General features: G+C 48.6%; 1 protein-coding gene and 1 pseudogene across 2 annotated transcripts; one reads left to right on the top strand and one right to left on the bottom strand.

Annotated features, from left to right (window-relative positions):
* Positions 1–953: 953 nt before the first annotated feature.
* Positions 954–13,366, bottom strand: PEX26 (peroxisomal biogenesis factor 26). Of its 2 annotated transcripts, XM_010381063.2 has the most exons (6): positions 13,240–13,366; positions 12,683–12,993; positions 11,303–11,443; positions 6,433–6,728; positions 4,455–4,601; positions 954–1,443 (listed from the first exon to the last, which is right to left on the bottom strand). In XM_010381063.2, exons 2-6 carry the CDS (start codon positions 12,910–12,912, stop codon positions 1,340–1,342), a joined length of 918 nt encoding a protein of 305 aa, XP_010379365.1. In that variant the 5' UTR covers positions 12,913–12,993; positions 13,240–13,366; the 3' UTR covers positions 954–1,339. The 2 variants fall into 2 exon arrangements, with proteins under 2 accessions (XP_010379365.1, XP_010379364.1); XM_010381062.2 differs by having other exon boundaries at positions 955–1,443; positions 12,683–13,330.
* On the top strand, positions 9,269–9,618 carry LOC115892722 (annotated as a pseudogene).
* Positions 13,367–14,563: the final 1,197 nt, after the last annotated feature.

Below are 14,563 nucleotides of genomic sequence, written 5' to 3' on the forward strand. Positions count from 1 at the left end.
TGCCACCTCCCTAAGGTTTTATTGTTCACTGCCTTCAAAACCCATGTCTCTCCTCTGCCCCGCCCCCACATCCCTTCCAGCTCACCTGATTACTCAGTTCCATTTTCAGCTCAGCAGTCTCTAAGGCTGGCCTACTTTTCAAGGCCACAGGAGCAGAAAAATTTGGGCATTACACAAACAACAGAACATAACTAGGACAATGGGACACAGAAAGGGAAGAACCTGCAATGGTGTGTACCAAGGAGGCAAGGATACAAGCAGAACCTGGTGAAATAGCCAATGGACAATTTGCAGGGCGGGAGGGAGGGGCTGGCGGGGAAAGAGTGGGCAGAGGCACTGAGCGTAACAGAGCAAGGCTTGGCCAGGACAACCTGGAAAATTGAGCTGAAGACCAAGAGGCACCAGGCAAGATCACTTTACCCAGTGATAAGAGTTGTAAGGCTCACTTGGTTTTCAGTAGTCAATAGGGTGGTTCTGAAAACCACGGCCCAGTCTGAACGATAAGAAGGCTCCCACAGCTTCAAGCGCATGGCAAGACCATGGGAACAGCATCTTGATACAGAATTAGATCAGCTCTGGGGAGCACAGCGCAGGCAAGAAGAGGCCCTTTCCGATCGCACTCTAGCTAATTAAGGTACTGTCCTGTGCGGCATGTTTTTTTGTTTTGAGAGAGTGCAGTGGCACAATCTCGGCTCACTGCAACCTTTGCCTCCCTGGCTCAAGTGATTCTCGTGCCTCAGCCTCCTGAGTAGCTGGGACTACAGGCATGCACCACACCTGGCTAATTTTTGTATTTTTAGTAGAGGCGGGGTTTCACCATGTTGGCCAGGCCGGTTTTGAACTCCTGGCCTCAAGTGATCCACCCGCCTAACCCTCCCAAACTGCTGGGATTACAGGCGTGAGTCACCATGCCCAGCAAAGAAGTATGTTTCTCAAGAAGTGAAAGTCCAAGGGTCACTCCCCCAGGCTTCTTCTGAACTTCCAGCTCCATTAACATCCTGACCTGAAGAACCAACCCCTTGCCTTTGCTGAGAAGATGGAATGTTTCATGGACACAGTCCCTGTCCCCAAACCCCTCCTTTTCAAGGGGCCGCTGGTCATCTGGGGCACTGTTCTGGAGGTGCTGTGCCTGCTGGTCCCGCTTTGTTTCCACATCATCTACCACGAACAGCCGAAGTGGGGTGCAAAGGAGAGGGCACCCAGGCAGCAAGACACAGTGCACTCCACGAGATTAGGCTGGTCCCATTTCCCCAGGGGCGCCTGTGGATGTGTCGCTCTGTCACTCTGCTTCTGTTGCCGCAGACATGAGGAGCAGAGAGGCTGTGGTGCGCAGGGACCCTCAGTCACGGATGCAGAGCTGGTAGAGGCGAGAAGATGCAGCCTTCCGGATCCAGCGGAAGAGCTGGGCCAGCTTGTAGAGGAAGGGCAGGGAGGAAGGGGAAGCTGCAGGGCAGAGGGAGACTACTGTGAACATCCTGCCCCTGTCGCCTGTCACTCTGCCATCTCCCAGCCTGGGAGACCCCACCAACAATTACACGTAGTTATTTTGCTTTGTTTTTTTAGAGGCAGGGTCTCGCTCTGCCGCCTAGGCTGGAGTACAGTACAGTCCGTGTTCGGCTCACTGCAGCCTCAATCTCCTGGGCTCAAGTGATCTTCCCGCCTCAGCCTGCAGGTGCAGTTTCTCCTCCCCTCAGCATCATCACTCCAATGAGTCAGGCCTGCTGCTGAGGGTCAGGGCCACTGGGCCAGGCCCTTCTGAAGCAGCCTTGGAAAGAGCAGTCTCCACTAGGAGACTAGGGTTTACGAGACTAAAGGGCTTACAGCAACCATAAAGAATCATAAAGAATTTCTAAATCTGTATCAGTCAGGAGGTGGCCAGGGATGAACGCTGATGATACTGAGCATTCCGAGAGCTAACTTGTGACTTCTTTGTAAAGCAAACAAAGCCGTCCATGGGGGATCCCTGCTCAGCGTTCAGCAGACAGGTTAGAAGGACACTTCTGAGCTATGTGAAGGAAACCTCACTGGCTGGGCATGGTGGCTCATGCCTATAATCCCAGCACTGTGGGAGGCTGAGGTGGGAGAATCACTTAAGGCCAGAAGTTGGAGACCAGTCTGGCAAACATGGCGAAACCCCGTCTCAACTAAAAATATAATGTAGCTGGGCATGGTGGTATGTGCCTGTAATCTCAGCTACTTGGGAGACTGAGGCAGGAGAATCGCTTGAACCCAGGAGGTGGAGGTTGCAGTGTGCCACTGCAACCTGGGCAACATTCCAGCCTGGGCAACAGAACAAGACTCTGTCTCAGAAATAAAAATTAAAAATTAGGCCGGGCGCGGTGGCTCATGCCTGTAATCCCAGCACTTTGGGAGGCTGAGGCGGGCGGATCACGAGGTCAGGAGTTTGAGACCATCCTGGCTAACACGGAGAAACCCCGTCTCTACTAAAAGTACAAAAAGTTAGCCGGGCGTGGTGGTGGGCACCTGTAGTCCCAGCTACTCGGGAGGCTGAGGCAGGAGAATGGCGTGAAGCCAGGAGGCAGAGCTTGCAGTGAGCCGAGATAGCGCCACTGCACTCCAGCCTGGGCGACAGAGCAAGACTCTGCCTCTAAAAAAAACACAAAAAAAATTAGCAGGGCGTGGTGGCGGGCGCCTGTAGTCCCAGTTACTTGGGAGGCAGAGGAGAGAAGATCGCTTGAGCCTAGGAGGCAGAGGTTGCAATGAGCCAAGATCACGCTGGTGCACTCCAGCCTGGGCAACAGAGAAAGACCCTGTCTCAAATAAATAAATTAATTAATTAAATTAAATTTAAATTTAAATAAATAAATAAATAATTTTTTTTTTTTTTTAAAAGCTCACTGAATAAGAGAAAGAGAAATAGGGAAATAGGGAGAATCTAAAGACTAAGTTAATAAATGGCAGTTCTCAAAACAGACGAACCATTTGAAGGGTTTCTGATTTCCTCTTAAATTTTGAAACTTAATCATATTCTAAGTCTAAATTCATGAGAAGAGTAGAGATTAGAACATAACTCACATTGAGTAACACAAAAAACCTAAAAGAGCAAGTGCCTAAGTTTGGCCCCATGCACCTGAGGGGTCAATCCTCAGGAAATCACCAGGGTTGTTCCCAAATATCACTTAGGGAGCTCATTCCTCCTTCACAGCCAGGCAGAAAACAGAACCACCACCCAAATATTCAAAAACAGGGGTTGTTAAATTACTTAGGGGCATTCCTGGGAACTGGAATATTTAGCCATTTAAGGCCATGCTTGAAAGCATATGTATGACATGTAACTGCCTACAATCTCTATATCCACAGAAACAGACTGAAAGCATAGCAGAGTAGCAGATTTCTGTGCCTTTCTTTATACTTTTCTCTATTTTCCACATTTTTTTTTCTTTTTTGAGACAGAGTTTCATCCTGTCACCTAGGCTGGAGGGCAACGGCGCAATCTCGGCTCACTGCAACCTCCACCTCCCAGGTTCAAGCAATGCTCCCTGCCTCAGCCTCCCTAGTTGCTGGGATTACAGGCACACACCACCACAACCCAGCTAATTTTTGTATTTTTAGTAGAGATGAGGTTTAACCATGTTGGCCAGGCTGGTCTCGAACTCCTGACCTCAGGTGATCCACCCGCCTCGGCCTCCCAAAGTGCTGGGATTATAGGCATGAGCCACCATGTCCAGCCTATTTTCCACGTTTTCTAAAAGGTATGAGTTTTTCATTTACAACTTATTTCGAATTAACACTTCATTAGACATTAACACTTGAATTAACACTTTTGTAGACATTCTGATGAGGGGAAGTTTATTTATTTATTTATTTTGAGACAGTCTTGCTCTGTCGCCCAGGCTGGAGTGCAGCAGTGCGATCTTGGCTCACTGCAATCTCTGCCTCCTGGGTTCAAGCTACTGTCCTGCCTCAACCTCCCAAGTAGCTGGGACTACAGGCACGTGCCACTACGCCTGGCTAATTTTTTTTGTACCTTTAGTAGAGACGGGATTTTACAATGTTGGCCACACTGGTCTCTATCTCCTGACCTTGTGATCTGCCTGCCTCAGCCTCCCAAAGAGCTGGGATTACAGGTGTGAGCCACTGCTCCTGGCCGAGGGGAAGTTTTCATAAATTCTGAGGTTCTGGTCAGAGGTCAGCCCTAGAAAAAGTGGAGGGCTATGACTCAGTCCATGTTCAGGAGTCAGCAGAGCCAAGTGGACTTTCTCCCGGCTGCTCTCATGGACTCCAGGACTGGCCTCTCCTTCTGGGTGGGGCTGACTCATGCCCCAGTCCAGCAATTCCTCCTTGTGGAACAGACTCGGGGTGAAATGCCATAGGAGAGACCCCCATCCCCAGTAGGACTCTGACAGGAGTACTGACAAATACCCACTCCCACAGGCCCAGCACTGACAACAACCCCTTCCCAGGAAGGAGGGGGAAGAGTCTCCACCACTTACCTGGATCAAACCTCACCACCAGGAGACAGAGGATCAAGGCAGCCAGGAGGCTCTTTTTGAAGGGCAGAGAAAAGAAGTGGCTCACTGCAGAGTCCCAAAGCTGGCGAACCAACATCGGTAGTGACAGGAACTTGTGGGAGACAGAGCCTGGCCAAGAAGACAGAGCACAGCTTCAGGGGAGTCACGGGAATCAGATTCCCTGACCTCAACCTCCGCGCTTGCTTCTAAGAGCTGAGCAGGCTGGGCGCGGTGGCTCACGCCTGTAATCCCAGCACTCTGGGAGGCGAGGCCAAGGCGGGCGGATCAACAGAGGTCAGGAGTTCAAGACCAGCCTAGCTAACATGGTGAAACCCCGTTTCTACTAAAAATTCAAAAAATTAGCCGGGCATGGCCACGTGCGCCTGTAGTCCCAGGTACTTGGGAGGCTGAGGCACAAGAATCACTTGAACCTGGGAGGTAGAGGCTGCAGTAAGCCAAGATCGTGCCATTGCACTCCAACTTGAGCAACAAGAGTGAAACTGTCTCAAAAAAAAAAAAAAAATGCTGGCGTGGTGGCTCACACCAGTAATCCCAGCACTTTTGGAAGGCCAAGGCAGGTGGATCACGAGGTTGGATCATGAGGTCAGGAGATCGAGACCATCCTGGCTAACACAGTGAAACCCAGTCTCTACTAAAACTACAAAAAATTAGCCAGGCGCGGTGGCGGGCGCCTGTAGTCCCAGCTACTCGGGAAGCTGAGGCAGAAGAAGCATTTGAACCGGGAGGCGGAGGTTGCAGTGAGCACAGTGAGCCGAGATCGTGCTACTGCACTCCAGCCTGGGCGACAGAGCGAGACTCCCGTCTCAAATAAAAAAAAACAAAAAAAGCTGAGCAGAAGGGTACTAAGTATTAGCTAAAGCCTTCAGACCTTAACTGCAGATACTCTTGCAACTCTCATGAATATAAATGATTTTCCTCATGTTTATTACTTATTTTGACTATATATTATTTACTATATTGAATGAATCTTTGTAAAAGTTTTTTAAAACCTTTCAGAACGGCCGGGTGCGATGGCTCAGTGCCCGTAATCCCAGCACTTTGGGAGGCTGAGACGGCCAGATCACGAGGTCAGGAAATTGAGACCATCCTGGCTAACACAGTGAAACCCCGTCTCTACTAAAAATACAAAAAATTAGCCGGGGCTGGGCACAGTGGCTCACGGCTGTAATTCCAGCACTTTGGGAGGCTGAGGCGGGTGGATCACGAGATCAGGGGATCGAGACCATCTTGGCTAATGTGGTGAAACCCCGTCTCTACTAAAAATACAAAAATTTAGCCAGGCATGGTGGCGGCTGCCTGTAGTCCCAGCTACTCAGGAGGCTGAGGCAGGAGAATGGCATGAACCCAGGAGGCGAAGCGTGCAGTGAGCGGAGATCGCGCCACTGCACTCCAGCCTGGGCGACAGAGCGAGACTCCGTCTCAAAACAAAACAAAACAAAGAGACGGTGACTTTCTGTCCATGGAAGTATTCACAACTAGACTAGATCATTACTCAAGGAAAAGGGCGGAAAAGATTCAGGGACCAGGGTAAGGGTCTGCAAATTAGTTTCTTATATTCCTTTGGCTATCCCAGCAGATCTCAGCTGCGTCTGTATTGGGGCCAGCATTTAAAGGAGGAAGGACATCCCACCCAGACCAGTATGGTGGAAGCAAGAGACCTCGTCAGAGGACTCCAGCGGAAAAACGACTTTCAAAAGATAAGTCAAGGTCCCAAAACCCAGCAACACCTTCCCATGTGGAGATTCTCCTTCCACTGCCAACTTCAGAGGGTCTGGGCTTCACTTTGTTAAGCAACTCAACAGGCCTCCTATTCCGTGATTCAAGAGTTATTTATACAAAGAACTGCTCCTAAGCTCCCAGGAGTTTCACGATGGTCCCTGAGGTACAGTGCAAGGCCACAAATCCACTTTACAGAGGTCACAAAGGGATAATGTCCTACCTTCCTGGTGTGGCTTCTGGGCCTCCTCAGAGCCTGAGTGTTCCTGTTTCTGCTGCTGCCTCGCTGTGTGAATGGCCTGAAGTACATCCAGTCGCCGCTCCTCACCAAAAGCTGCAGAGCCCACCACTAGCTCCTCAGCCTCCGACAAGCAGCCCAGAGGCAGCAGCACCCGCTGCACATGAAATTCTGCCAAGGCTCCATATTCTGGAAGGTCTTGGTTGGCTGGGTCTTGGAGCCAGGCACCCACCACATCCAGCACAGCTCTAGGCTCTTGCATTTTGCTGTATAAAAGAATGCTGCAGTCCCCAAAAAACCCGATCCCAACAAAATTAGAGTCAGTGCTCAATGATTGGTTCATTTCTCATGACCACTATGCTTCTCCTATCCAACCCCTCCTCACTGTGCCCTCCAGCCCTTTCCGATGAAATGTTGATGCTAATGGGAACTTGCCATGACACACCCATCACTAACAGCATACTCAATGGGAAGCTGAAAGCCTTTCCTCTAAGATCAGGAGCAAAACAAAGATGGCTACTTTGACCAGTTTTTTATTCAACATAGTACTGGAGGTCATAGCCAGAGCAATCAGGCAACAGAAAGAAATAAAAGGTATCCAAATTGGAAAGGAGGAAGTAAAATTATCCTTGTCTGCAGATAATAAGATCTTATATAGGGAAAACCCTAAAGACTCCACCAAAAGAGAGAACTAATAAACGGACTCAGTAAAGTTGTGGGATACAAAAATCAATGTACAAAAAAACAGCGTTTATATACCACTGGAAAAGAGACCAAGAAAACAATTTCATTTACAATAGCTACCAAAAAAAAACATACCTAGGAATAAATTAAACCAAGGTGGTAAAAGATCTCTACACGGAAAACTATAAAACCTGATGAAAGAAGTTGAAGGGGACACAAAAAAATGGAACGATATCCTGTGTTCATTCACAAATTGGAAGAATATTATTAAAATACCCAAAGCAATCTACAGATTTAATGCAATCTCTATCAAAACACCAATGGCATTCTTCACAGAAATAGAAAAAACAATCCTGGTCAGGCACGGTGGCTCACACCTGTAATCCCAGCACTTTGGGGGGCCAAGGCAGGCAGATCATGGGGTCAGGAGATCGAGACCATTGTGGCTAACACGGTGAAACCCCATCCTACTAAAAATACAAAAAAATTAGCCGGGCGTGGTGACAGGCACCTGTAGTCCCAGCTACTTGGGAGGCTGAGGCAGGAGAATGGTGTGAACTCGGGAGGCAGAGCTTGCAGTGAACCGAGATCACACCACTGCAATCCAGCCTGAGTGACACAGCAAGACTCTGTCTCACAAAAAAAAAAAAAGAGAGAAAGAAACAAAAATCCTGAAATTCACATGGAACCACAAAAGACTCCAAATGGCTAAAGCAGTTGTGGGCAAAAAGAACAAAGCTGGAGGTATCATATTACCTGACTTCAAACTATACTACACAAAGCTATAATAGTAACCACAACAGCATGGTTCTACTCTCATGGTATGGCATAAAAACAGACAAAATAGAACAGAACAGAGAGCCCAGAAATAAATTCAGGCACCTACAGCCAACTGATTTGCAACAAAGATGCCAAGCACACACACAGGGGGAAAGACAGTCTCTTCAATAAATGGTGCTGGGAAAATCGGATATCCTTATGCAGGAGACCAGACCCTACCTTTCCCCACACACAAAAATTAACTCAAAATGGATTCAAGACTGAAGTGTAAAATCCGCAACTATGAAACTACTAGAAGAAAGCAAAGGAGAGATGCCTCACAACCCTGGGCGGAGCAAGGGCTTTTTAAAGTAAGACCTTAAAAGCACTGGTAACAAAAGCAAAAATGGACAAATGAAATTACATCAAACTAAAAACTTCTGCATAGCAAAGGAAGCAATTAAGAGTGAAGAAACAACCTACACAATGGGAGAAAATATTTGCAAACTATCCATCTGACAAAGACTTAAAGACTTAATATCCAGAATATATCAGGAACTTAACAGCATGAAAAAAAAAAAAAAAAAAGACCTGATTCAAAAGGGAAAAAGACCTCAATAGACATTTCTCATTTCTCAGAAGAAGATGTACCATGGCCAACAGGTATCTGAAAAAATGTTCAACACCACTAATCACCAGGGAAATGCCAATCAAAACCACACCGAGACACCACCTCGCTTCAGGTAGAACAGCTCTTATCAAAAAGGCAAAAGAAAATCAGTGTTGGTGAGGGTGCAGATGTGGAGAAAGGGAGCACTTACACACTGCTGGTGGGACTGTAAATTGGTATAGCCATTATGGAAACCAGAATGCAGGTTCCTTTAAAAAATTCAAAATAGGAAAGACGGCACTTTCTTTTGTAAGTGGTGGCAAGTGCTGAGAGAATGCCATGAAGGCCTTGGGCACACTGCAAGAGTATCTGCCGCCTGCCCACCCCCAAATGCTGCCCTTTTACTGCCAGCAAATCTCTGCACCTAAGCAAGTTGTTGCCAAGTCCCGCTTCTGGTACTTTGTATCTCAACTAAAGAAGATGAAGTCTTGGCTGGTGGGATTACACCACGCCTGTAATCCCAGCACTTTGGGAGGCCAAGGTGGGCGGATCATGAGGTAGGGAGTTCGAGACCAGCCTGACCAACATAGTGAAACCCTGTCTCTACTAAAAATACAAAAAATTATCCAGGCATGGTGGCGGGCACCTGTAATCCCAGCTACTAGGGAGGCTAAGGCAGGAGAATCGCTTGAACCCAGGAGACAGAGGTTGCAGTGAGCCGCAGCCCGGGCAACAGTGCAAGACTCCGTCTCAAAACAAAAAAAGAAGATGAAGTCTTCAGGGGCAAGTGTCTACTGGGCAGGTGTTCCAAAAATCCCCCTGCAAGTGAAGAACTTTGGCATTTGGCTACACTATGACGCTTACTGCAGCATCCACAATATGAATGCAGAATAGTGGGACCTGACCACCCAGTGCTACCAAGATGGGCACCCGGCACCGTGACCAGGGCCTACACCATCCAGACCATGAAAGTGGAGGAGATTGCAGCCAGCAAGTGCCCCCGGCCGACAGTCAAGCAGTTCCACAATTCCGAGATCAAGTTCCTGCTGCCCTACCAGGTCCTGTGTCTTCAGCACAAGCCACACTTCAACACCAAGAGTCCCAACACCTTCTTCTAGGTACAGGGAACTCTCACCGAGTGTCATCAAAATAAACTCAAGAATGGCCAGGTGAAAAAAAATAAAAATAGAACTACCGCATGATCTAGCAATCCATTATCTCTCATGTTTAATGCAGCACTGTTCACAATGGCCAAGATATGGAATCAGTCTAAGTGTCCAACAATAGATGAATGGATAAAGAAAGTGTGTGTGTGTGTGTGTGTGTGTGTGTGTGTGTGTGTGTGTGTGTGTGTGTAATGGAATACTATACAGCCATGAAAAAGAATGAAATATTTTCATTCATGACAACACAGGTGGACCTGGGGGACATCAGGTTAGGTGAAATAAGCCAGGCAGAGAAAGATAAATACTACATGATTTCACTCATATGAATCTTTAAAAAAAAAAAAGTTGATATCATAGAAGCAGAGAGTAGAACAGTGGTTACCAGAGACTGGGAAAGGAAGGAAGAAAAGGAAGACAGAAAGAGGTTCGTCAATGGATACAAAGTTACGATGGGTTAGGAGAAATAAGATGTGGTGTTCTATTGCATAGTACGGTGGTTATGGTTAACAGTAAGGTATTGCATATTACAAAATAGCTGGAAAAGAGGCTTTTGAATGTTCTGGTCACAAACAAATGATAAATGCATGAGGTGATGGATATGCCAATTACCCTGATTTGATCATTATACAACATATACACAGCATATATTGAAATGTCAAACTTACCCCATAAATATGTACAATTACAAGTGTCAATTTTAAAAACTTTGCTTTTTTTGGCCGGGTATGGTGGCTCACGCCTGTAATCCCAGCACTTTGGGAGGCCAAGGAGATCGAGAACATCCTGGCTAATACGGTGAAACCCCGTCTCTACTAAAAATACAAAAAAATTAGCCGGGCGTGGTGGCAGGCACCTGTAGTCCCAGCTACTTGGGAGGCTGAGGCAGGAAAATGGCATGAACCCAGGAAGCTGAGCTTGCAGTGAGCTGAGATCACGCCATTACACTCCAGCCTGGGTGACACAGGGAGACTCCATCTCAAAAAAACAAAAACAAAACAAAACAAAACAAAAAACTTCTTTTTTAAGCATGAGAAATTCCCAGGATGTAGCAAGCTGCTCTTTCAGCTCTGTCCACTCGGTCATCCCATGTCACTCCTATTCCCTGTCCCCTCCCTTCTTTTTTTTTTTTTTGAGACGGAGTCTCGCTCTGTCGCCCGGGCTGGAGTGCAGTGGCCGGATCTCAGCTCACTGCAAGCTCCGCCTCCCGGGTTTACGCCATTCTCCTGCCTCAGCCTTCCGAGTAGCTGGGACTACAGGCGCCCGCCACCTCACCTGGCTAGTTTTTTGTATTTTTTAGTAGAGACGGGGTTTCACCATGTTAGCCAGGATGGTCTCGATCTTCTGACCTCGTGATCCGCCCGTCTCGGCCTCCCAAAGCGCTGGGATTACAGGCTTGAGCCACCGCGCCCGGCCCCCTCCCTTCTTTATATCTATTCTACTCCTAAATTCCTCCTCCCTTATCCTTTATTGCTATGTATGGAAGTCTAGGAAAAAAAAAAGAAGTGAAGGGAAAGAATTAGATGTGGAGGGCAATAGTAGGGAAGGGGGAAAGACTAGGTATTAGGCCCTGATTGAGGAGAGGAGATGAAAATCCTCGTTTCTGAAACGATCTGATGAGTCAGCAAAGACGACTCACCACAGCTCCAGGACTTTGGGGGGTAGCTTTTCAGGGACCTGGTAATACTGAAGGACCCAGGAGAGGACTTCTTGCCACCGATCCATTTCTGCCAGGGCCTGGATCCCCACAACACACAGGGAGCACTTCACCTCCAAGGAGCTGTCAGCAAAAAAACCAATTTCAGTTAGAAGTGGTTCCCCTCCATTTCCATGCCCACCTCCACCTTGGGACTGTTCCTCTCCAGCTCCCAACTCAGCAGCCATCATCTCTCTCATCACTGTTAGTACTTAGATGGGCTGCCCTTTCCCCCAGGAACTAAAAGTTCCTGTAAACCTCTTAAGAGGCAAGTCAGTTGTTGCTCAACGTTCATCTTTTTATGCAGGTGAAATCAGATTTAAATGAAGAGGAAGGGTAATCCTGAGGGGGAAATAACACGCATCACCGGTGTGTGGGAGAAAAAAGAGCTGGAACTAAGTTTGCTCAGTGAACAAATGGGCTTGGAGCAAGGTTTCTGGCTGAATGGAGGTATAGCAACTCCACAGCTGGCTAAAAGGCACCACCTAGTAAGGTTCCTCCAGACACTGAGAAGCAAAGCCTTCTGCATTCACTGAAATGAGCTTCCATCCAGTACCCTAAAACACAGCCAGGGCTCTCCAGATCATCCTTCTCTGAGGTCAGCTTTCGCTATTCTACCTAACACCTCCCTAGAGTGGCCTAACCCAACTTTACAATGCAAAGAAATGACGCTCTCATCTGCCAGACAAGGCTGGTGGCATTAGAAAGAGCAATGCAAGCCCAAGGTTTTTTTTCTCCGGATTCTTTTCTTCTCCTTCTTTGTGCTAGAGAAGAGGGCTCATTATGTTACCCAGGCTGGTCTCGAACTCCTGGGTTCAAGCAATCCTCCTGCCTCGGCCCCCCAAAGTGCTGGGATTACAGGCGTAAGCCCCCGCGCGCCCGGCCCTGAATAAATTCTTTAATCCAGTCCTCCAATTGGACCAGAACACTACTCCTGCCATGACCCCCATTCCCCACCATCCGCAACGTCAGGAATAAACAACCTTGGGCGGGGCGGGCGGAGGTACCTGGGAGAGGACTTTTACCACCTGCTTACTGACAGAACTTAGCACTTAATACACATTCAGCCTTCGCATCATGCCATTCTACCCTGGAACAAGGAGCAAATAATTGGCTGTGGGTTCGCCACTAAGCTCTTGTTATACGACTTCCCTCCTCTGTAGAATGGGCACACGATGAGCAACCACCCTCTCGGAGACAAACCACTGATGAAAGCGAGGTGTAAAGCTCCTTGTGGGCAATCTGGGAATGACAACTTCTGAGACCTTGAGCCCCACCACAAGAGCACCCGGAAATCGGTTCATTTCCGAGCCCAACACGTACGTGCCCGCGGGTTCCTCTGGCAGGGTGTGGTTGGCCAGACTCTGCCAGGCCCGCTCGCAGGTCTCCAGCGCCGCCCGGAAGTCTAGGTGCACCACCAGGAGGTCGGCCGCCTCCTCCAGAAGGTCCACGGCCGGCGCCCGGGCCGGGGCGGCGCGCACCGGCTCGCTGCTGCGCAGAGGTCCCCCAAGCCCCCTGAAGGGGGCTGCAGAGGTCGAGCAGTCGCTCTTCATATCGAGTCCGGGCCCAAAGCCCAGGTCCTCAGACGTCGGAGTGACCGCCTCCCCAAAGGTTCCGGGATATCCCGAGTTGGCCTGGGCGAAAAGGGAGAGTCCTCATCTCTTTGCCCACACCCCTTCCCGAGGTCGATTCCCCGAGAAGGAAAAGGAAGGGGCCTGAGGCAAAGGCAGGGCTCGCCTGGAGGCTGGGGAAGCAGTTTACATGTCGGATTTGCAGGATTCTTGCATCCTTGGAATACCTGGCCCTAGCGTCTCCGGTCCCGCGACACGTGCGGGAACTGCCTCAGCTCCGGGCGCCTGTTTACGATCAAAGACTCTCACCTCGCCTCCCGGCAGCGTGCGCGGACATCTTTGCGCTCGCCCCGCCCCACAGCCGCACGGCGTCCCAGCGGCGCGGGGTACTCTAGGAGTTGTAGTTCCTCAGCTCCCGGCCCATCGCCTTCTATAACGGGAACAGGCTGGAGATTGTGGACTACAACCCCCAGCACGCCGCGCTCCGGAAGCCGCCCCTGTCCCCTGAGAAAACAAAGTGCGCTACAGCTTCGGGGTGGGGAAGTCAAAACGAAACAAAACTGAAGCTGTCTTGTGAAATGGAGGGAATCTTCACTAAGCAGTTCCAGCGGAGGCTAACTGAAGAAATGCCAGCAATGGATTTGCAACTACATGCACGCTTCTAATTCAGAGCTTCTGCGACGGCGGCGATCAGGGAATCTGTAATGTAATGTCAAGGCTGAGGCGGAGCTGATCATTTTGGCAACCTTAGTCTTGAATTAATTCACTTTCTCCGCGTTGCCTCCGGAGTTTGCTTTGGGAGAATAAATATTGCCTGGTGAGGATGAGGGACTTAGGGTGGAAACCTTCACAAGGGTCACTGAGAATATGTTGGTCCCAAGGGCAGTGTTCCAAAGTGAATAGTGACCTCACCGACGCGAGGTTGGGGGCGCTGAGCATAAGGGCCTCATTTTCTCACTGCTTTGTACCCCACCCTGGATTTGTTAGAAAACAACGTTAAATGCAGATACCAATTCTACCTCCCCACTGTTGTCACTTCCAATCTGTTTTTATTTTATATTTCTCGTTATCGTTTATCACCATCTACATACCAGTGTCTATATTTTCCTTATTTTTATTGTCTGTTTCCTTCCACTATGATATAAACTCACCAAGGCAGACGTTTTTGTCTCTTTTGTCACTGTGGGAACCTCAGCGCCTTGAACAGTGCGTGCCATCTATAGGTAGTCAAAAAGTATTTGTGGAATAAGTGAAGTTGTGGCTTCACTTTTATCTGGTTACAGAGTCCATACTTACCTTTCCTTGGAATCTCGTGGACTTGATTCTGCCTCAGCTTCCCCTGCAGACTTTTCCGCAAGAGAACGGAAAGCCCAGAAGATGGATGTGTGTATGTCTGGTGACAAGGGCAGGGGATGTATGATGTGGGCAGATGACTGTCTAATCTAATTTCTAGGAGAGCAAAAGTTCTAGGGAAGCTTTGGAGAGAGTTCAAAGGGTAGAGAACTGGGGAGAAACTAAAGCCAAGAGGACCTAGTACAAATGTGGGAAGCAAAGCAAAGCCCGAGTGAAACAGAATATAATAATGTGTGATTTGTGGATCTGTTTAAAATTATTATTATAGTTACAATTTACC

This window comes from Rhinopithecus roxellana, chromosome 13 (genome assembly GCF_007565055.1).
Source record: "Rhinopithecus roxellana isolate Shanxi Qingling chromosome 13, ASM756505v1, whole genome shotgun sequence".
In the NCBI taxonomy this organism is placed as follows: Eukaryota; Metazoa; Chordata; class Mammalia; order Primates; family Cercopithecidae; genus Rhinopithecus; species Rhinopithecus roxellana.

Bases quoted from the DNA above. Each gene is read 5' to 3' on its own strand.
- PEX26 (XM_010381063.2), bottom strand. From the start codon at position 12,912: ATGAAGAGCGACTGCTCGACCTCTGCAGCCCCCTTCAGGGGGCTTGGG. The intron at 6,729-11,302 runs GTGAGTCGTCTT...TGGGGACTGCAG, and splicing joins CCCAAAGTCCTGGAGCTGTG to CATTCTTTTATACAGCAAAA. The intron at 4,602-6,432 runs GTAGGACATTAT...CTTCTTGGCCAG, and splicing joins CCAGAAGCCACACCAGGAAG to GCTCTGTCTCCCACAAGTTC.